This window comes from Miniopterus natalensis, chromosome 18, assembly GCF_054644295.1.
Source record: "Miniopterus natalensis isolate mMinNat1 chromosome 18, mMinNat1.hap1, whole genome shotgun sequence".
Classification (NCBI taxonomy): Eukaryota; Metazoa; Chordata; class Mammalia; order Chiroptera; family Miniopteridae; genus Miniopterus; species Miniopterus natalensis.
In genome coordinates this window covers 2,152,808-2,175,683 of record NC_142098.1, presented here as the reverse complement: position 1 = coordinate 2,175,683, position 22,876 = coordinate 2,152,808, and the positions used below count along the sequence as shown (strand labels likewise).

The window sequence follows — 22,876 nt, the reverse complement described above, 5'->3', positions numbered from 1 at the left end:
TCACTTCCCTTTGTCCCCCAGGTGTGAAGTCTGTGGGTTCCAGTGCCGGCAGCGGGCATCCCTCAAGTACCACATGACCAAACACAAGGCTGAAACTGAACTGGATTTTGCCTGTGACCAGTGTGGCCGGCGGTTTGAGAAGGCTCACAACCTCAATGTGCACATGTCGATGGTCCACCCTCTGACGCAGACCCAGGACAAGGCCCTGCCCCTGGAGCCACCACCACCCAGGACCACGGAGGGTCAGGCTGTGAAGCCCGAGCCCACCTGAAGGTGCTCCAGCACCTGAACTCAGCAGGTGGTAGATGGGGTTGAAGGATGACTTTCATAGTTCCTCACACGAGACCTTGAAGGCACAGCTTTGCTCACTCTAGAAAGCCCCCATGCTAAACCCCACCCCTTTGCTGGAAGGTGGGTGGCTCGGTGCAGGGACCAGGTAGCCTTTCTGTGTCCACTCTGGGACCAGCATTTTACTTTCCTATGAACACTGACTTGGGGCCAGATACAAACTTTAAATAATTGATTCCTGTTCCCTACTAAAGCAAAAGGAGATTTGTATTCCACTTTTTAGTGCAACAAGAGCTCCATGTCATGCTCGTAATAAATTATTTACAAAGGAGTGGTGCATGTGGGGGTGCAGTCAGAAGAGGTGGGGCTCCTGGGAGAAGCCATTGTCCTGCATAGCCTGCTGCCTGCTCAGGAGGGCGGCACTCATTTCTGGGTCACTGTCTCCACGAGTAGCCAGCAGCTGTAAGAAAACACCATGCTCAGGGTAGCACAGACCCAAACCAAGGACACAGGGAGGGAAACTGGTGACCACAGCCGACCAGAAAGTGACCAAGTGTGGACTTCCGCATCCCTCACGCTTACAGTGATTTGAATTTTAAAACAAGCACCAAGGCGGGGGAACCCACCGAGGTGAACATCTGGGTGTTACCTCTGCCATGTTTGAGAAGCTCTTTCTGGGGCACCGAGGTATTGATTGTAGCAGGAAAAGACGAGCTTTTGTTATCAGGCCAACAGGGCCGCCCTAGAGAGGACAGGCAGAGCCACAGTCAGGGTGCCCACACATGTGCCAGAAAGGGCCATCACCAGAGAGAGCTTGCCATGTGGGCCTGTAGGATGTGCCATCTGCCTGGACACAGCCCACCCTTGCACCTGCCTGGCCCTGGAGCTCCTGGCTCCTGCCGCCTGCAGTCAAGAGTACACCTGTCTCCCCGGCTACAAAGAGGCAAAGCAGCTTCAGGTACATGTCCACAGCAACATGCAGGAAGGCGTCATCCTGGATGAGGGTGTCTTCATCAAAGTAGGAGAGGAGGCTGAAGGTAAGACTACATGTCAGTTAACACCAAGACCTCCCAGAGATAAATGCCGTCAGCACAGGAAGTTACGGACGGGCCACCTCTCCCATCTGGAGGGAGACCCACAGTGGTCAGGGAAGGCCCCATGCGTGTGAGCTCCTTTTGAGAGGGACAGCACTGTGGCCTGACCAGAACAGAGGGGAGTTACCTGTAGAAGGCGACTGGCAGCAGCTTGATATGCTGTTCTGGGGCCAGGTGGAGGAGGACGTGTCCCAGGCCGGCATCTGCAACCCAAAGGGCTCAGTCAGCCCTGGATGTCTCCCTCCAGGAGACCAGTGTCTTCAGAGGACTATGTGTACCTCTGGGGGCCAGGCAGGTGGACCCCCCACATGACAGCCCACTGCCACTTTGGGGTCCTTAGTGTTCCACTAAATTCTTTTCCTTAAACAAGCTTATACTATACTGCTTTTGTCCTGATGAAAATTTAGGGGTTTATGTGCTTTGCAAGAAGATAACCATTTGAAAGTTGCTTCTGAAGAGACTCAAATGTCAGAGGTCACAGTCTGACCCTACTGGGTCAACTGCACTCCTAGCTGATGGCGGGTGACTAGGAGACACAGGCCACCCACCCATTCACTATGAGGTCTCAGTGGATTTCTTACCTGTCTCTGTCAACTGAAAGAGTGGCAGCCAGGACACTTTCCTCTTCTCCAAACACTTCAAGATCTCGGCACAAATGTCCAAAGCCCTCAGGGAGTCGACAGCCTGTGACCCACAGAAGCAGGAGAATTACTCAGGTGGCAGTGGCTATACAGCTGACATTTCTTGCTGGGTCTAGAGCTGGGCATGTGGGGAAGTGGGACCACCCTCTTCACAGAAGGGAGACTTTCCCTGTTACAGAGTGTCACCCAGCGACCTCTGATGGAAGCTCAACCAGGAGGTGGCGGCCAGAGACTGGGCACCCAAGTATTGAAGTAAAACATCAAAACAAAGGCCCATGACTGAGGGGTTTCCACTTCAGTGAGCACAGGACTCTCCTGAGAAACCTGGGGAAGGTTCCAGAACCGCCCCTCCAACCTGACTCAATAGGGCTGGGGGCACCTGGGGACCTGCAGTTTCAAGCACCCTGGGGAAGAGCCTCCTTAGCTGATGAGCAATCACGTACGTGTGGGGTCAGATGTGACGACAGCAAGCCCAGCAGGGAAAAGAAAAACAGGACAACCAGAAGCTGCAAATACAAAAAGGGACACTTGCAATGTGAAGTCACCCATGCTGTTCCTGCAGAGCAGTTCTAAGTGGCGCACACACATTCCTCACCACCATTTACTGGTCCAGGGCACAAGCTCCTCCTCTTTGTGGGTCTTCTCAGAAAGAAAAATTTTGAATCACTTATAAACAGAGAAGTTAATTGCATTAAATTATTACTGACTAGGTCATCTTTATGCTTGTCTTTAAACCAGGCATTGCCAGGGGTCTCCCTGGGGTAGGAGTGTTCCTGCCACAGATACCTCACCTGTGCAGTGAGTTACCAGCTCAGCCTTGCTTCCCCCGGCTTCCTGTCCAGAAGTGTTTGTAAAACCCTAGAGGTAACCCACAGGCTCCATCCTGCCTCTCCCAACCCTGACCCCAGGGGAGCACTCAGGCTTGGTGGGGTCTCTCTGAACCCTATCCCTTTGATACACCAGGCCTGAAGGCTTTGGAGCCACTCAAATCCCTTCCAACAGAGCAACCTAAAAGTAATCGTGGAATAATCTTATTTGTAGGTTTTTTTTACTTTACATTGTAATTACCAAAATTACCTTGGCTCAGTAATTGACTTAGTTTCCAAGCAGGTGGGCACATGCTGAGCTGACAGATGGACCCTGGCTCTCCGCTAACTTAAGTGAGTGGGCGCTCTGGGTATAGACAGGTACCAGGGCTCCCAGTTGGGATGTTTCAAGGCACCAGCTTGGAATGTAGAGTACCTTCCCTCTACCCATGCCATCTCTTGGCAGTGCCTGACTGTGATGCACGTGAACCAAGGCTGTAGGAGCAGACACAAGGTTCCACTGGACAATGGAACCTGCCCTGAATTGTAGTGTGGGTAAGAAAAAGATAAGTGAAAGAACTTCAAAAGTGAAAAAAGGGCCCGGCCGGGCATGGCTCAGCGGTTGAGCATCGACCTAGGATCCAGGCGATCAGGGTTCGATTGCCGGTCAGGGGCACATGCCCGGGTTTCGGGCTCAGTCCCGTCGGGGGCATGCAGGAGGCAGCCAATCAATGACTCATCATTGATGTTTCGATCTCTCTCTCTCCCTCTCATTTCCTCTCTCTGAAATCAATAAAGATATATATAAAAAAAAAAAAAAAGTGAAAAGTATTCTTTTTACTAATAAACCTGAGAGTCAAAGTCTTATTAAAGTGTCAGAATCTGCAAACTTCCTGTCTGTGCTTGGGAAAGCTCAATTCATTAGGCAAGCTCACGAACACCACTGACCGGAACACTGACAACGAGCCACTGGGGAACGAAAGGTAAGAGAAGAGCTGTCCTTGCCTCCTCCCCAGGGCAGTGCAGAGCTGTCCTTGCCTCCTCCCCAGGGCAGTGCAGCCTCTCCAGGCTTCTCCTCAGGCTCCCTTTCCCAGCTTGTTGAATTGCAAAGTACAGTGCCGCGGCCGAGACCCAGGCCGGGCTTGGGGCGGGGGACACTGTGTCGGGGGACAGGAGGCTGGAAAAGAGACATACATGTGTCATCACAAAAGCCTGGCAAACCAAGTCACCACTGAAAACGTAAGGTCCTTGTTCCCAAAACTGTTACAGTGCGGAGCCTGCCTTCCTGAGACGAGCACCGAGGGGCTCAGAGTTGACAGAAACGGAGTATGCAGAGCCCAAGCCTGTGACAGGCTTTTCCCTGGTTTAGGGTCCAGTTTCTCGTTTCAGCATGCCTGTGCCCTGGACACGAGGAGCAGTAGGACCTGACCAGGGCACCTGCCCCCAGTTGCCTGACCTCTGAAAGGAGGTCGTGAGACACTGAGGCTCATGGCCCACAGTCTGCCAGACTGCTCTGAGTGCAGTGCTGCTCAGAAAGGTTCTGCAGCAGGTTAAAAACAGGCTGGCAATTAATGGGATATAATTCACTGATTTAAGAAACTTTAATGATCTGCTCTGTAGAATTTGGCGGTGTGGAGGATTTGCTTTCCGTTTTCTAAGCAATTTAAAGCACTTGGCCCTGCAGGGAGATACACATGCACATCAGGGTTAAAAACTCATCACAGAGATGTCAGGCGGCTGGATGGGGGCTAGTGATTCCTTCTGATGACCTCACAGCACCCCCACATCCAACAGGATACTGAAAACCATCCGCCCAGCAGCCCCAGGAGGGTGAGTTGACCAGATTGCTGGCCAAGGCCCAGAAACCTAAGCAGGCTTTAATTGATCACTTGGGCTGAAATCAGTCTTTCCCAAAACGTTCTGGAACTTCTCCCTCAGAGACCTGTCAGGTAAGTTCTGCTGCTTCCCTTTCACACGGGTCCTGCAGAGCCTGCCCATATGGCACCCCTCAAGCACCTCAAGGCATCTTATAGAGATAACACACAGCAGGTCCTAAAAAACACCCACACTTTCTCCCTATGCCCCACTGCCAGCATCTACCTGCTGGCAAACTGCCAGGCCTCCCGCAGCCTCTGCAGCTCCTGGGGCAGTGGGCTCTGGAAGCACTTCCACCGACAGTGAAGCTCGGGCTCCAGGCGCGGCCACCACAACTGCCGGAGAGAGATCACAAGTAAACAGATCAGGGCAACTGTTTTGTGACCACTGAGGTTGGGGCAAGAGATGTCCACCTGCTGGCCAACACCCCTGCTAGCCTGGCTCACATTTATCTAACACTTCATAAGGTCAAGGGTAGGATCTTGCATACCCCATTTCAGGAAGGCTCAGAGCCGTTCCGTGAGGCACCCTCATCCTCCTGTGCCAAGGACATGGGATGGAGACCAGAGGCCTTGCCTAAGCAGTGCCTGTATGTGGCATTGGCCACACTGCCCAAGAGCTTGGCAGGGTCCCCCAACATCCCTGCTGAGAGCTGGTGTTTGAAACACAGGATAGGTCACCCACTGAGCTACAGGTCAAACACCACCACTGCCCTGGGAAGTAGCTCAAGTCCCATGTAGTTAGTGTTAGAATCTCACCAGTGAGATGGGGAAGAGAGCAAGAAAGCTGTGTTGTCAGGGTGCTAAGAAAGCCAGCAAAGACATCCCAACGTCCCACCAAGGCTGCTGGCAAGGGCTGAGGTAGCCTCTGTTCTCTGTCCTGATGCAGCAGCCAAGAGGGCAGATATAGTAAACACGAAATTACACCCACAGGAGAGCACAGGCTGCTACCGTCCAACCTCAGCCAACGCAGAATGGACAGGTTATGAACCAATGCCCAGATACATGGCTGCAAGAGCCTACTCCTTTCACATTTGCAGGTTTCCATGCTGCCCAAGGCAGGTGCAGGATTGCAGATGGGGGACCTGTCATCCCACTTGTGTACTGACATGTTTTCCTTACACCCACTTCTCTCAAAGTTTTTCTCTTGAATTACAGTAACTGGGATGAAATTTTAGCGGGAAATAGACAACACCCCTGAGAGGAGAGCTGAGTCTACCAGAGCGGAGGTCAGAACCAAGGGGCACTCGGTTTGGCAGGCGGTCAGGGTCAGGTCAGCAGTCAGGGTGGGATCTCTGCTTCGTGAGCAGGCATAGAGCAGCCCCTGTAGAGAGAATGTGCCAGTTTAGCAGTCTGCACGTGAACCCAGGCCCTGAAAGATGATATGGCTTCCAAGCAGCACCAGACACGAGGATCCAGCCCAGGTGGGAGGTAGAGGGAAAGGGAATTACCCTGAAGAAGTGGATGGTGATGTCATGTGTCAGGGCACCTCCATGGGAACAGAAGTTTCTCTGCAAAATAGTGTAGGCCAGTGAGAGAGGACCCAATGGTGGGAGGACAAGGATGGGCATCTGACAGGGTAGAGCTGTGAAGATAGCTGCCCATTCACAGCACCACCATGGACCCTGGAGGTCGGCCTTGACACACCAGCATGTTGTCCCAGAACATTCCCTGCTCACTGCCTCTCCACACATCTCCTCTGAGCAACAGGATCCCCAGCCTGCCAGCTCTGGAACTAACACGGGGGGCTCCAGGCACCCAGGCACCCAGTGAGGCAGGGGAGCAGCTCTGTGTACTGGATGGAACCTTAGTTCAATCTCTAGTCATAGCTGTGCTTCTCCAAAAATTAGAAAACTATCTCCAAGGTAGAAGCTGTTCCCTGAAGTGAGCAGGGGGTGCGTTTGTCACCTTACTGATCCCTCTTGGTAAGATCAGAGCCCCCAACACTGAGCCACCTGCAAAATGGAAGAGAACACGGCCAGGTGGATAACGGTGTGGTCACAGCATCACCCAGAGTCAAAATGGAAAGAGGTGCATGGTGAGCCAATGGTCTGCAACCTTCATGGGTCCAAACTATTAAGGCCAAGGGCAGTCCTGTGGAGGAGGGAGCAAGCCCGTGTCTGCAACTCACTGGCTCGTGTTGGCGGTAGGTGAGGAGGGCTGTACACCCAGCTCCAGCCAACACAGCTCCACATCCCACATGGTCAGGACCCACAACAAGGCAATTAGCTCTAAGTGACCACAGATGCAGTCATGAATTCAGGAGCCAGCCCTCAGTGACCAGATCATGTGTCATTCCCACATCCCAAGGTCACATACCAGCTCAGAGTTGACCAAGTGGAAGAACTCGGCGAAGTCAGGGGCTGGCTGTTTTGCCTGGGGGCTGCCGACGAGGACAGATGGAGGAAGGCCTAGGAGAATCCTTGGAGAGGAGGCAGCGCGTCAAAGGTGGAGGCAAGGCCTAACTTTGCTTCTCGAAAACTCAGATCTCGGGGCTGCAAGGACCTTCCCAACTTGCTCTTGGAACCAATGTGTCTGGTCTGCAGTCCCCATTGTCCCCAGCCTGGGGCTCACTGAGCACCTGGATCTCACAGTAGACACACAACATGTGTGACCCAAAACCAGAATGTAAGTTGCGTAAGTAGCAGGGCACCAGTCTAACTAAGCAGTGCCTGTAACTGGAGGATTCCAGCATGTCACATGATTATAAACACTGTCTGAGCACACATGGTCTTCCTTATTTTGACATGAGTTCTTTTCAGCTACATCTTTCAGCAGAGGGACCCTGAGTCTGAGCAGGAAGCTTTACTCCCAAGTGCTTTCCATACCTCTGGGCCCTGCTCTCCATGGGACCCTAAGAGGATGCTATCACAGGCTGGGGAGCAGGGGGACTGAAATGAATGACAGACTCTGGTGCTGTTACCATTTGTACAGGAGTAGCTCCCGCTGTCTCTGAAGGCGAGAGGCCACATCCCATCCGCCTGCCAGAGCCTGGAGCCGGCTGCGGAAAACCCTGAAGAGGAAGTGTCCCTGAGATGGAGCGCGGCCACGGGGCACTATCGCTGAGCCCTGTTCCAGGTCAGCAGCCATCTCCTGGAAAAAATCAAGGCCGAGATGCTCACACACTTCCATCTCTGGTTCCACGTGGTTCTCTGTTGCCATATGTGAAGCACAAAAGTCCTTCGGAATTCCTGTCTGCCCCAGTCAGGAGCCTGAAATGAGCCTGGGGGAGAGGTCTCCACAGGGGCTTGAAAGATAAGTGAGATAAGCCTTTTTACTTGAAATTAGAAAGTTGCAAAACTTTGCAAAAATAAGAATAGCACAAAGAACACCTTTACCAGACTCACCCACAGCTAATGTTTTATACCATTTATCATTTGCTTGTACCCTACACGTACAGTGTGAGGATGCACATGTGAGGGTGCACACGTTAGGGTGAATTACGCAGGTAAGGACCGTACACAGCAGGCACTTGATAAATGCCTAAGTGCGCACACACAGTGTCCTTGACAAGCTCAGGTGCCAGCAGAGAAGCAGCCACACTGCCCTGCTCGACACATGTGACTCTGCTGTGCCTGCCCTCTCTCCAGTCACTGCTTCCACATCAGTCATGATGGATGTGGAGAACAGGTCAAGATGAGGGGTCAAGGGAATCAGGTCTCTTTTTGGTGGGATTTTCACTCATTTTTAAGTGAATTTCCCCCGTGCTCCAAACCACAATCTCCATGGTGTCCCTTCCATTCCCCACATTTCCTAAATCCAGGCACTGAGAGGCAGCAGGAATGCCACCAGGAAGCATGAAATCCACACACAGAACCCTATAAAACAGAACTGCTGTGCATTTCCAAAGGTAGGTTCCCATGTATATGTGGACAGAGGCAGGTGGGGCTCAGAGCCTGACCTTTATGCCCTGGGAAGGTCTGAGGAGAGCAGGCATGCTGACTGCACCCCTCTCTTGCTCTCTGAGTGCTCCCACACGGGTGAAAGAGCCTGGCTGCCTGGGGAGGTGCCAGCCAACCCAGTGACACTCCATGAACTGTAGATCCTCTGCCAGGTGGAGTCATTGACATCACTTCTCAGAGCCCAACATCCAAATGGACAGCCAAGAGTAAAGCAGAAAATAGTGGGGTAGCAACAGTTTTATTACCAAAGTTGGTATTTTCTTAATTGCCTCTATTTTCAGAAATGTCCCAAAGCCTATAGATGATTCCAGCATTACAGCTTTGGTTTCTGTGTTTCTATGATGTGCACTGACCAGGTTCACAGAGCACCTGTCATCGGTCTCGGCCAGTGTGTGTGATGCGAGTTTTCATTCTGCTCAGTTGCCTTAGGACCCTTTATGGATATTCATAATAAATATCTTAATAATACATGGCTTAATGCAGTGAACACACTGAGATTTGCACCTTTTAACTTACTTGCAATCTTGAAAAAATATCCCGATTTCCCTTGGAGCCACCAAGAACCAAATCAGAATTCTCTGAGTGGTCGCAACTCCTTGAGCTGAAACGAAAACAAAGTAAAAGCCTCCTGAGCACTAACTGTGCTGGAGTTCCTGCTTCTCCTGCCTCCAGAGTGGCGCGTGGCCACAGGAATCAACAAACAACAAAACCTTCTGCAGCAAAATACCAGCAACCCACATTCAGCAACATATAAAAACAATTATGTACTGTGATCTACTGGGACTTTCCCAAGAATGCAAGGTTGGTTCAACATCCAGAAATCCATTAATATAATACACATATCTATAGAAAAACAAAAACCATCTGATCATCTCTATAGATGCAGATAAAGCAACAGACAAAATTCAATACCTTTTCAAGATTAAAAACACTCAAGCCAGGAGAAAGGAACTTCCTCAACCTGATAAAGAACATTTATGAAAAACACACAGCTAACCTCACAATGAATGATGAAAAATTGAAAGCTTTCCTCCTAAGATCAGGAACAAGACTAAGATGTCCCCTCTCACTGCTTCCACTCAACACAACAGAAGTTCTAGCCAGGACAGTTCAGCCAGAAAGAGAAGTAAAAGGTGTCCAGGTGGGAAGGAAAAAGTTAAACCATCTCTATTCACAGATGACATGATCTTATATATAGATGATCCTAAAGAATCTACAATATAAACTATTAGAGCAAATAAATGAGTCCAGCAAAGTTACAGGATAGTAAATGTATATACAAAAAACAGTTGTATTTCAATACACTTGCAAAGAATAATCAAAAATAAAATGAAAACAATAATTCCATTTACAATGGTGTTAAAAAGAATAAAATACTTAAGGATAAATTTAACCAAGGAGGTATAAGACTTGTATGCTGAAAACTTTAACACATGTTGAAAAAATTAAAGAAGACATAAATAAATATAAGATATCCCATGTTCATAGATAGGAAGATCAGTGTTGTTAAGATGACAGTACTCTGGGGGGAGGCATAGGTGGGTAAAGGGGGAATAAATGGTGATGGAAGGAGATTTGACTTGGGGTGGTGAACATACAATACAATATACAGAGGTGTATTATAGAACTGTACCCCCGAAACCTATATAATTTTATTAAAACCAATGTCACCCTAATAAATTCAGTAAAAAAGAAAAAAAAGATGTCAATACTCCCCAAATTCAACTACAAAGACAATGCAATCCCTATCAGAATCCTATTTGATTTTGTAGAAAATGGCAAGCTGATGCAAAAACTCAGATGGAATTGCAAAGGACCCAGAATAGCAAAAAGAACCTTAAAAAAGAATAAAGTTGTCCCTGACCAGTGTGGCTTCGTTGGTTGGGGCGCCATTCCATACACAGAAGGGTGGCAGGTTCAATTCCCAGTCAGGGCACATACCTAGGTTGCAGGTTCAATCCCAGGCGGGACAACTATGGGAGGCAGTCCACTGATGATGTTTCTCTCTTTCTCTCCCCCACTTCCTCTCTCTCTCTGAAGAGCAATGAATGTGTTCTCAGGTGAGGATAAATAATAATAATAAAGTGGCTTGGTTTATATTATTTAGAAAATAAAAAGAACAAAGTTGGAGGACCCACAGTTCCCAACTTAAAACTTGGTACAAAGCTACAGTAATCAAAACAGTGTGAGGCTGGCTAAGGATGAACCTGTAGATCAACAGAAATAAACCCTCACATGTACAATCAACTGATTTTTGACAAGGGTACCAAGACCATTCAATGGGGAAGGGACAGTCTCCCCAGCAAAGGTGGTAGGAAACTGGACATCCACAAGCAGAAGAATAAAGTTGGATCCCTAACACACACCACGTACAAAAATTAACTCAAATTGATCAAAGGCCTAAATATAAGAGCTAAAACTAGAAATAGATGAATTGGGCTTCATAAAAACTTAAAACATTTATGCATCAAAGTATCCATTGATGGAGTGAAAAGATGACTTACAGAATGGGAGAAAATATGTTCAATTCAAAGGTCTGATAAGGATCTAGTATCAAGAATATATGAAGAACCCTCACAACCCAATAAAATAAGCCAATTTTAAAATGGGCAAAGGATCACCCTAGCCAGTTTGGCGGAATGGTTAGAGCGCTGGATCACGGACTGAAGGGCCCCGGGTTTGATTCTGGTCAAGGGCACATACCTCTATTTTAGGCTCGATCCCCAGCCCTGATATGTGCATGAGCGGAAGGCAACCAATCAATGTGTCTCTCTCACATCGATGTATTCTCTCTCTCCCCTTCCACTCTCTCTGAAAAGCAATGGAAAAAATATCCTCGGGTGAAGATTGAAAAAATTAAAAATGAAATAAACTGTAAAATCAATAAATAGTTTAAAAATAATAAAGTAAATAAAATAAAATGGGCAAAGGATCTGAAAAGACATTTCTCCAAAGAAGATACACGAATGGTCAACAAGTAATGAAAAGATGCTCAGTCATTAACCATCAAGAAAAAGCAAATCAGCCCGGCTGGGCGTGGCTCAGCAGTTGAGCATCTACTAGGATCCAGGTAATTGGGTTTCGATTCCCAATCAGGGCACATGCCCAGGTTGTGGGCTCAATCCCCAGTGGGGGGCGTGCAGGAGGCAGCTGATCAATGACTCTCTCATCATTGATGTTTCTCTCTCTCTCTCTTCCTCTCCTTTCCTCTCTCTGAAATCAATAAAGATATATTTAAAAAAAGAAAAGAAAATCAAAACCATAATGAGCCCAGCTGGACGTGACTCAGTGGTTGAGCATCAATCTAGGTTCCAGATCATGGTTCAATTCCAAGTCAGGGCACATGCCCAGGTTGTGGGCTCAATCCCCAGTGGGGGGCGTACAGGAGGCAGCTGATCAATGATGACCCTTACCATTGATGTTTCTCTCTCTCTCTCTCTCTCTCTCTCTCTCTCTCTCTTTCTTTCCCTTCCTCTCTCTGAAATCAATAAAGACATATTTTTAAAACAAACAAACAAAACCATAATGAAATATACATCTATATACCCACAGGGATAATTATCAAAAACCCAGATAACAACGTTGGTGATAATGGGGGAAACTGGAACACTTCCACACTGCTAATGGGAATGTAAAATGGTATAGTTTTGGGGAAAAGCCTGGTAGTTCCTTGAAAAGTTAAACATAGAGTATGACCCACAAATTCCATTCCTTGCATACGTCCAAGAAAAATAACACTGGACCACACAAGACCTGCACAAAAATATTCACAGAATTCTTCACAAAAGCCAAAAAGTGAAAACCCAAATGCCCATCACCTGATGATGGATAAACGAAACGCGGTACATCCTTCAACGGGATGGACAGTCATAAATGGGAACGAAATTCTGATGCGCACTACGTGAACCTTGACAACATTCTGAGTGAGACACAAAGGACATGTATTGTGTGATTCCACTTATATGAAATGTCCAGAACAGACAAATCCATAAACAGAACATACATGTCCACCCTGCTGAGCTGTGCTCAGGAGCACACAGGAAAGCTGGAGGCCAAGAGCACCACCCCAACTTTAGTCTGCCTGAGTTGCTCCTGGCCACTATGTGCTGGTAGGAAAACGTGAAGCTGTTTGTATTGAAAGGACATGAGTGTGTAAAGAGTTGTGCTGACGGAGACTATCTACAGATTCTCATGGGCAGAGGAACAATGTGTTGTGTCTTCAGTAACCACTGCCTATGTCACAACAGGATTTTTTTCTTATAGTTGATGTAACATGCTGTATCACCTAAAATGTGGAGCAAGGAATCTCACCTCACCCCTTACACAGCAATCATGAGGATGAAAAGACAAAAACAGACCCCCTTGGCAGAAGCACAACCAGCATAGCCTAGGCGACACAGGGAACCTGTTTTTTGTGGTAGTAGGGCCACATTATTGCTTCATGCATCTCAGGTGGTGAGACGCAGTACTCGCCACTTGCTAGAGCACTTGTTCCACTTTTCACACTTGCTGACCCTCAATTCTGGGTAGCAAACATAGAGTCGTTGCCAATGGCAAAGGTACACAAAGGAAACTGGTTCAGGAAGCTTACCTTTATTTCTAATAGACTCGGACTTACTATCAAAATATGTTCAGTTGTGCTTTGGTTAATACAAATTGAACTGAGCGAAATAAAAATATCCTTAGAAAAGGATATTAAAAGTAAGATGCTTTTTGGCATCAGCATTCCTGACCTTTGGCAGAAGTCCATCAGCACATTGACAAGGATGGTGCACGCTGTCTCCAGGTCTCCACTGAGGCCCCCTGCAGTGGAGGGTGCAGGGAGGAAATGCTCATAGATGGCCCACTGGTGGAAGTCCCGCCTGCACAATAAATGCCAAATCTGTGCTTTAACAGCTATAAACAAAAGCTCACATAGTAAGAATTGAGACCCCAGTGAGGGGCACAGCATCGCAGGGGTGGGATCCGGGGCCTGGGGTTGAAGGAAGGCCCTTGACCACTGATGAACTCCTCAAGGGCCACCCACACCTGCTGAGCTGGGTACAGAGGCTAAGGACTCCTCCCAGGGTGCCTGTGAGCTGCCCCAGGTCCACAGCACAGGTGTGCAGACATGGACAGCTGCCCACAGTAAAGTCTGAGGACACTGCAAACACAGCAGAGCCAGCGGCACTGCCATCTGTGAAGGCGCCAAACAGAAGCACGAGCAGGCAAGGAGCCTTGGTGATCATCTTGTGCTTTCCCCATCTGAAAACTGTGCAGACCCATCTGAGGAAGGAAATCCCAGGACAGGTGCAAACAGTGTCCACATGCAGTGGGCTCAGGGTGAGTTGAGTGGTCACAGACCCTCATGCCAGAAAACTAACCCTTTTCTTCCTGCTAGAAAGAGGAGTTCAGGAAGGGCAGAGATGCCAGGGCACGTGAGCATGTGTGCAAAGCCCTCCCAAAGCTGGCCTGACGCAAGGAAACAAAAATCCATTTTGTTGAAAAAAGTAGTTGCTCTTTTCATTGTCACAGCCTTTTTCTTTTCTCATTGTCCAGAATCTGACACCACAAGACAAGGGTGGAGACAGACAGCACCCCATGTGACTAGGAAGGGTCTCTGACTTAACAAAGCACAATGGGGCTCCAGGACTCTGTTGCCCTCAGCTGCTCCCTTGGGCTCCCGTGCCCTCCCTGACCTCTGTGCCCCCAAACCCACGGGCCCTATCAGCACCCCACTTGCATGGCCAGAACAGCACTCCAGACCTCCAGGTGGTCTCAATAATTCAGACCTTGATTGATCCACTCCTGGAGCCACCCCCTTACAGCCGATGCTCCACGGGCCACATGCCCAGCCCTCTGACTCCTCAGTGGGCTGCATGTGCTCTCTCACATGGAAGGTGGACGCAGGATCAGCAGACACCAGCTGAGAACATGCTTGGTCAGCCCCCACCAGGGCTCCTCACCACATGCAACTGCTCTGTCCCCACCTTGGGAAACTTGTGTTTGCTGCTCCCGCTGCGCCTTTTCTGGGCACTAGCTCTCATAGCCCTGCCTGGTGCCTTTAGAGAACACGTCCCTACGTCTAATCCACTCTGTCTACATGCTTGTCCCCAGGCCCACACAGGTGTCAGCTCTGTGCAGTTCCTGGGCCAGACTGACCCATTAGGAGTGTCAGGAGTCAAGGTGCCACATAGGCACGCGTGTCACATTGATAAGGCATCCCCAGCTGCTAGAACATTCTAAAAGTGTCTAGCAAACAGCTCAATGTTTCTTGAATAAAGGAGTGAATGAAATTGTGCTCATAGGTATGTTAAACTGAACACTAAGTTAAGGATATAATGATAAAACTCAAGACTTTAAGACAATGTAGAAAACCATATAACATTTTGAGGAGCGGAACCCTTTAAACACTTACCTTTCTATGTCTGAAAGAGAATCCACTTCAGGGTGAATTTCCAGTTCCAGCTGTACCCAGTCTCTGTAAGTTAACTGAGAGAAGGACCAGCTGGGTGCCATGGCGAGGATGAAACCCAGGAACCACAGGTCCAGTTTACCCAACAGTCCCATAGGCCAGAACCCTCATGTGATCAGAGTAACCTCTACTCATACCATCTCCCACTGCGGGACCGAGGTGTTGGCCCCAAGCCCTGATGAAGAACTGATCTATTGCTTACTTTAACTGTGAATGTGAACCTGACTAAAAAGGGTAAACCTGAACTTTTTAAAATTGAATTCTCCAGCACCCTGCAGGTTTGAACAATGACCCGTGGAATCTGTAAACCTCTCAGATTACTGCTCAGCAGCCCAGGGAAAGAAGTTACTCTCTAGTTCCGGGAGCTGGGCAAGTAACAAAAGAATAAACTTGATATAGTAACATTCAGAAAATATTCACGGTAGCATATTTCTTGTTTTCAAATTCTTGGAACAAATTCACGCATCAACCCGGACTATTTTCAGAATTTCACACTGGGTGTAAAACAGCACATCACATAAACGAGTACCACACACTCCAACAGTGAGGGCCACAGCTGGGCAATGCAGCAATGCGGTGTTCAGGGATACTGTAGAACCTGGGGCAGGGCTGCGATGACCCAGGGCCTGGACAGCGACCCTGAAGTGCAGGTGAGGCACCTACTAAGCTGCTGGGGGGCACAGCTATTCCCAGAGTCATTGCTCCTTACATTACACAGACCATCAGGTCTCCTCTTGTATAAATGATATAGCTAACAATAAAAGAATTGAAAAAATAAATATAGCAACTGGGAATTCTTTCTTTAAAGACCAAAACAAACAAGTAAACAACCCAGAATAAATGCAAGTTATGAAAAGGAAGCAGAGATGAGGAGCGGGCACACTGGCCAAGTGGGAAAGGCTCCCAGAGACTGTGCTCCGAGAAGCCTGGCCCCAAACTGGAGCCTGGCAGATGTTTAAAATACATTTTCATCCACTCTTAAAATTCTCTGCAAAATGTTCCTGTTGGGGAAACTGGGCAAAGAGTAGAAGGCATCTCTCAGTCTGGTTTCTTACACCTGTGTGGGAATCTACCATCATCCCAATAACAATTTCAACCAAAGCCACGCCTGTGCTGCTCGGACGTCGCCATGTCAGGCCCACCTGCCCACCCAACACATCCTCAGGCCCCAGATCTGTACCTTCAAACCCGGGAGTTAGGATGAAGTGGGAAACAAGGGGAGGGACAGTGGGACCTACATGAAATTCCATCTTCTTCAACAGTTCCTGGAAGGCCCTCTGTCTCCATAGACAGAGGGAGGCTCGCTGCCAGTCTGCAGGCAGCAGACACAAGGGTCTCCAGGGAAGGCTGGCTGTGTCCTCCACAGAGAGAGTGTCTCGGGCTTCTGAGAACAATCTGAGCACAATGAACTGAAACTGAAAAGAGGCAGCAATGTGTCTGTGAGGTTCAGAAAATACTCATGTAACCTGGCCACGTACAGCAGGGCAGTGAAGACCCTGCGTCACCTGCAATGGCCTCACTCTCCCCTTGTGAAGCACGCTGGGCACCCAGTGACCAGTCACAGATGGCATCTCTGTGAGCAGCCCTGTACATAAACCTTTGTACACACAGGATGGTTTCTCTGGGCTGATGCCTAGAAGCTAAATGGCTGGGTCTGACCTGCCCTCCACAGGGTGGTGTCATCTTCCCAGGCCCTGGCCAGCACTGGTGTCTTCAGGAAGTGTGCATTGGATAAGCAAATTCTATTAGGAATGTGTTAATTTGTAGCCCTTTGCACCTTAGGAAGTCAGCTGTTTCCTGTGTTTCTTGTGTAGGCTGGACCATATGGGGGAATCAGTGTGGCTGGGGACTTCCTTGTTGGGGTGACTCCTCCTGCTCTTCATTCCATATTTTAAACTTTGGCAGCTGGGACTAAGCTCCTCAACATCAATGACAGGGCCCCCCAGCTGCTCCCAACACCTGTAAGGCCTAAGAGGCTGGGCTTTTAGAGCTTCTCAGTTGATCCTAATGTGGAGCCTGGACTGAGAATCAGGTTTAAACCTCACAAGGGAGGTTCCTTAAATCTCTGCAAAAGGAGCAGCAACCTCACCTGCATGGCTGACACTTAAGTCTTCTAACATGCTTTAAATTTCTCATCTCCTAACAAGTCTAACAAGCACTCACAAGATGACTGAACTTTTTAAGGAAATGCAATTCTTTGGGAAGATTCTTACACCCCTCCTTTTAACTTAGAACAGGAGGGAAAGGCAGCGTCCAGCCCAAGCAGACAGCCTGATAAACAAGGGAGCATGGGCAGTGGACTCTTGGATAAAAACCAAACTCAGGAGAACGGAAAAAAGGAATCTAAAAGACCCACCTTTTTTATAAGGCCTGGAGATAAACAGCTGTACCAAGCATCACATGACTGGGAAGAAAACTTACACAAAGAGTAAGAAATTGCTGCGGTACAAAATCTGAAAATAGAAAACGGAAATTGTAACAGAAATGTGATCCATGAAAATAAGGGATGAGCCCAGCCAGCATGGCTCAGCGGTTGAGCATCAACCTAGGATCCAGGAAATCGTGGTTCAATTCCCAGTCAAGGCACATACCGAGGTTTCAGGTTCCATCCCCAGCGGGGGGCGTGCAGGAGGCAGCTGATCAATGACTCTCTCATCATTGATGTCTCTCTCTCTCTCTCCTTTCCTCTCTCTGAAATCAATAAAAATATATTTAAAATTTTTTTTAAAAAAGAAAAACAGGGATGAGAGAGAGGTGTCAGTCTCACAAAGTGAACCAAGTGCCTTCGAAGCCAGAGGTCCTGAGCGTCAGTCCTCAATCGGCTTTAGCTCCTGAGCACTGGGGAGGTGGCCCCTGTCATACCTGTCAGGTCTGAGCTCTGTCCATGCTGCCGGCAGAGACTCAGAAGAAGATTGACCCCGGGCCCAGAAAAGTCAGGAAGGTGGTGAGGAAGAAAGTGGGACACTGGGGCACCTAGAGGACTGACTCCCAATGGGGACTGTTCAGTATTGTCAAAAGCTCACAAGCGGGGAGGAAAACAAGATGGCAGCGTAGGTAACAGCTGTACCCACCGCCTCCCAACACCACATCAAAATTACAGCTAAAATACAGAACTACCATCACTCAGAACCTCCAGAAATCTGGCTGAAGAGAAGCCCTACAACCAGGGAACTGAAGAAGCATTGAGAGCGGTAGGAGGGGCGGAGATGAGGGGGATCGGGGCTGAATCACAGAGACGTGGCTGCTGGCCCACACCCGGTGCTGTGGTTGAAACCCGGGAGGGAATCTCAGAGATGGGGTTTCCTGGAGGAGTGAGGGGTCACAGCCCCATATCAGGCCCCCCAGCCCAGGGCTCCAGGGCCGGGAAGAAATGTCCCCACAACTCCAGGCTGTGAAACCAGAGGGGACTGTCACTGAGGGTCACGGAGGCTGCGGGAGCCCCAGGCTTTACTCTTAAAGGGCCAGCTCTCGGACTCACTCAGACGCTCCTTCTGAGCCTAAGCGCCCAGCAGCAGCTTGAAAGGAACCTGGGACACCTGGGGAGGAACTAACCTGCCTGAAATCGGGGCAAAAAGTGGAGGGGCAGCTTTCACCCAGGCAGAAGAGGCCATTGCTCCTTTGGTGAACCCTCCCCCGCACAAAGCCAGCAGGCAGGCGCCATATTTGAATCACCAGGCCCTGAATCACACCTTTGGACCGCCCGTGATTCCCGGAGGCCCCGCCCCTACCTAACCACAAGCTCATCCAGGCCATTTCCAGGGGTTTTTCTGTGCAAGTGGCCTCTCAAGCCTCATGCTTAGGACTTTCCTAAAATCTCTCAAACAAGCAACAGCGTGCCCCATACAGCTTGATAAGTGGCCCCAGGCCTGGCACTAGCGGCAGCCTGCATTGGCTCATAGCTTGGCCTCTCCTGGACACCTCCGACCCCAGCACAAGTAGCAGCCAACTACGGTTTGCTGTGTAGTCAAAGCACTGGCATAGGCTGACTTTGTACCTCCCGGTAGGCCCCAGACACAGTGCACCTGGTGATCAGGCTCTACCATGCTGGACTACAACCCTACCACATCCACGAGTGACACACTCAAGGGGTGCACTTGGTGAACACCAAAGCTCCACTGAAGTAAAACCTGCTCCACAGGGGTGTCTCCAGCACAGCAGCTCTCTGGCTGTAGTTGCAGCTGGTCCTCACAGCTCATTGGCCTGGGGGTCAATTCCTCCCAGCAACCAAGGCTCAACTACAACAGGACAGTGCACACAGCCCACACAGGGGAGCACCTAGAAGGCCCAGCTCAGGTGACTGGGGAGGCTGAGCCGCTGGCTCCTACAGGACACCTACTACACAAAGCGACTCTACCAATTCCAGGAGACATAGCAGCTCTACCTACTACATAGAAACAAACACCTGAAAGCAGCCAAAATGTGGAGGCAAAGAAAGATGTCACAAAGGAAAGAACAGAAGAAATCTCTAGAAGAGGAACTAAATGAAATAGATCCAAGCAAGCTAACAGATAGAGAGTACAGAATTTTGTTTATAAGGATGTTTAAACAGACTGTTAGGGAAATAACTGAGAAAATTGATAACATAATAAAGTACCAATTTGAAATGAAGGCTACAGGAACTGAAATGAAGAATAATTTACAGGAAATCAACAGCAGAGTAGAGGACGCTGAGAATCAAATCAGCAATTTGGAACATGAGGAAACAAAAAACACCCAACTAGAAGAGCAAAAAGAAAAAAGAATCCAGAAATATGAAGATAGTATAAGGAGCCTCTGGGACAACTTCAAGAGGCCCAACATTCGTATTATTGGGGTGCCAGGAGAAGAAAGAGACCAAGGAATTGAAAACCTATTTGAAAAAATAATTATAGAAAACTCCCCCTACCTGGGGAAAGAAATAGACTTACAAGTCCAGGAAGCACAGAGGGTCCCAAAGAAGAGGAACCCAAAGAGGCCCACACCAAAACACATCATAATTAAAATGCCAAAGGTTAAAGACAAAGACAGAATCTTAAAAGCAGCAAGAGAAAAGCAGTTAGTTACATACAAGGGAGCACCCATATGACTGTCAGCTTATTTCCCAACAGAAACTTTGCAGGCCAGAAGGGAGTGGCAAGAAATATTCAAAGTGATGAAAAACATGGAACTACATGGATGACTCTACCCAGCAAAGCTATCATTTAGAATTGAAGGTCAAATAAAGAGCTTCTCAGACAAGGAAAAGCTAAGGGCGTTCATCACCACCAAACCAGCACTACAGGAAATGTTGAAGTGTCTTCTTTAACAAGAAGCTAATGAACAAAAGAATCTGATGAACTAAATACATCCAGAGACACTGATGCATGTTAACAGACGATCATATTTCAGAGGAAAGAGGGAAGGGGGTTGGAGAGTGGGAAGAGATTAACCAAAGAAGTTATATGCAGCCCGGCCGGGCGTGGCTCAGCGGTTGAGCGTCGACCTAGGATCCAGCAATCGGGGTTCGATTCCCAGTCAGGCACATGCCCGGGTTGCGGGCTCGATCAATGACTTTCTCATCATTGACATTTCTATCTCTCTCTTTCCCTCTCCTTTCCTCTCTCTGAAATCAATAAAGATATATTTAAAAAAAAAAAAAAGTTATATGTATATATGCATAACCCATGGATACAGACAATGATGGAGTGAAGGCCTGGGGAAGGGGTGGGAGCGAGGTGGAGGGGGTCAACTGGGGGGGAAAAAATAAGACACCAAAACGTTAACAAGTAATTATCTGAGGGGTACATCTGTTACTTTTATCAACAGAGGACACAAGTGACTAAAAAACCAGGGGGAGGAGCTCACTTGAGGCAGAAGAGCAAGGACTCCTTGGACGTGCACGTCAGGAGGCTGTTGAAGAATTCGGGGATGGAGAGGCCCCTGGCAGGGGGAGGAGGGCCCACATGAACCTCCAGGAGCACAGACGTGGACTCGCAGAGGTGGATGACCAGGGCAGCCAACCCTAGCACGTGTGAGGCACTCAGGCTCGGGCCCTAAAATGAAACAGAAAATGGGTTCTGCAGGAGGGAGTGTGCAAAGCCCACTTCCCAATTGGAGGGAGGCAGCAGCCCTACCTGATGGATAAGCTGGCAGAGCCTGGAGAGCACAGCAGGGAGGAGCGTGCATCCACATGTGGCCGTCACAAAGCGGGTGGCCCAAGAGCCCTGCCTGCAGAGACAATGCCAGTCCCAGTCCTGCACAGCCCTCCCAGCGTCTGGGGTACGAGCACTCGAGCACAGGAGGCCTCAGCAAGAACCAGGTGGTTCCCCAAACAGCGGCATCTCCTGTGGCAATGCTCAACTCCTGCCACATCCCCACTGGATAAAAGTCAGCATGGCCCCTCCACCAGCAGTCCAACAGGAGGCCAGAGGACTAGGAACTGATGGGCACTGTCATCATGGAACACGGAGAGAGGCTCTGCTCCACAAGGGGGGCTCACTTAGAGCAGCAGGCCACCCCCAGGACAGCTCAAGCTACCCAGAAAAACTGCCCAGATTACCTGTCTGGTGGGGCAAAGCTGGAGGCTGCCATTAGGTTCTGACAGAAGGATGTCAGCAGTAGATCCACGACCTGAGAGAAAAGACGACCCAGAGGGGAACATGTGTGAGCCGGATCTTGTATTGTTTACACAATTTGACAGGCTTGCATTCGGAAACTCCAAAGCAAACTGGTAAAAGAATCCCCACTCCCAAATCCTGGGAACATGACAGGCCACGTGTTGTCACACAATCTCCTGTTATGAAATTTTACAGCAGAAAGCAGGGCTGGAGAACAAATGTTTTAGGCTTTGGGGACACAAACTGCCTCTGCTGCATGTGCTTTGCACACACAGGTGGGGCTGGCTGACCCTGGTATGGAGCGCCCTGACTGTCTTGGCTCCATGTATATACTTTATGTAGTAGAACAAGAGTAAAGAAAAGGGCTTTCAGTTCTTTAGCACAACCCAGCAGAGCTCTCTAGCATCACACACGCACCTGCTGCTCCCGCTGCTCCAGTTTGGGAGCAAGAACACTGAGCTGGATCTTTGAGACCTCAGAGCTGCTATCGTCCTCGCTGAGGCCCAGGGCAGAGCTCAGCCTTTCAGAAACCAACGCAATCTGAGCAGACAAAACTGCAAATGGAAGAGCTTAGTCAGGTGAGCAGTGGTATGAGGAGGAGGTGCACAGAGGAGCTGATAGGGGGTGTAGAAACTACTCAACACCATCCTGACTACACCCCAGGGCCAACTCACTGCAGGTTGCAATGACTAGACTGTGGAGAGGATGGCACAGCAGTCACTGTTCACACCTGTACTTCACATGAGGTCTGATGCATTGTCACCCTCACAAACCTCACCGCTTATTCAAATTCATCTGAATCACATGCCAACTCTCCCCACACTGTAACATCTGCTGGAGGCTCCCATCCCAGCTGCTACCATTCTGCTGCCTTTGGAAACAAAGCTGACCTGACCTTTCAGCCACTTTGCTGCAGCTCTGGGGCCCCGGCCCTGGGATCCGACACCACGTTCTGCAGAGGCACAGCTCTGAAAGGCCATGCTACCAGCCCATCATGCACTCAGCAGGATCACAGCTAAGGCCCTGGAGGCACTCAGCAAGCAGCAGAACTAAGGTGGTTTTGTTAGTATTTCCTCCAAGAGGCTCTCTCAGGATAGTCTTTCCCAGCTGGAATAAAATGAATGCATAACAGTCCGGGCCAGGTGGTTCGGCTGGTTGTAGCATCATCCTGTGCACCAAAAGACTGCAGGTTCGATTCCAGGTCGGGGCGCATATGGGAAACAAGTGATCAATGTTTCTCTC

The 22,876-nt window shown here is 49.1% G+C and overlaps 2 protein-coding genes across 3 annotated transcripts in view; one reads left to right on the top strand and one right to left on the bottom strand.

The window, feature by feature from the left end:
• The window catches only part of ZNF276 (zinc finger protein 276), a 28,194-nt gene extending 24,458 nt beyond the window's left edge, over positions 1 to 3,736 (top strand). Inside the window, exon 11 of the mRNA XM_087827183.1 lies at positions 22 to 3,736. Within this exon, the coding sequence (XP_087683309.1) occupies positions 22 to 271 (250 nt within the window). The 3' untranslated portion in view covers positions 272 to 3,736. The remainder of the gene's footprint in view (positions 1 to 21) is intronic.
• Positions 506 to 22,876, bottom strand: part of FANCA (FA complementation group A) — a 48,956-nt gene continuing 26,585 nt past the window's right edge. The window contains exons 23-43 of one of the 2 annotated variants that reach the window (XM_016212254.2): positions 22,052 to 22,188; positions 21,577 to 21,647; positions 21,152 to 21,245; positions 20,883 to 21,070; positions 17,416 to 17,512; positions 16,298 to 16,474; positions 15,003 to 15,076; positions 13,339 to 13,467; positions 9,122 to 9,206; positions 7,627 to 7,796; positions 7,023 to 7,125; positions 6,155 to 6,214; positions 5,923 to 6,027; positions 4,930 to 5,039; positions 3,778 to 4,006; positions 2,467 to 2,529; positions 1,964 to 2,066; positions 1,510 to 1,585; positions 1,163 to 1,319; positions 938 to 1,030; positions 506 to 748 (exon numbers count right to left, since the gene is read on the bottom strand). In XM_016212254.2, the coding sequence (XP_016067740.2) occupies positions 641 to 748; positions 938 to 1,030; positions 1,163 to 1,319; positions 1,510 to 1,585; positions 1,964 to 2,066; positions 2,467 to 2,529; positions 3,778 to 4,006; positions 4,930 to 5,039; positions 5,923 to 6,027; positions 6,155 to 6,214; positions 7,023 to 7,125; positions 7,627 to 7,796; positions 9,122 to 9,206; positions 13,339 to 13,467; positions 15,003 to 15,076; positions 16,298 to 16,474; positions 17,416 to 17,512; positions 20,883 to 21,070; positions 21,152 to 21,245; positions 21,577 to 21,647; positions 22,052 to 22,188 (2,429 nt within the window). In that variant the 3' untranslated portion in view covers positions 506 to 640. Of the gene's footprint in view, positions 749 to 937; positions 1,031 to 1,162; positions 1,332 to 1,509; positions 1,586 to 1,963; positions 2,067 to 2,466; positions 2,530 to 3,777; positions 4,007 to 4,929; positions 5,040 to 5,922; positions 6,028 to 6,154; positions 6,215 to 7,022; positions 7,126 to 7,626; positions 7,797 to 9,121; positions 9,207 to 13,338; positions 13,468 to 15,002; positions 15,077 to 16,297; positions 16,475 to 17,415; positions 17,513 to 20,882; positions 21,071 to 21,151; positions 21,246 to 21,576; positions 21,648 to 22,051; positions 22,189 to 22,876 lie in introns of both variants that reach the window. The other variant, XM_016212255.2, reaches the window with a different exon arrangement.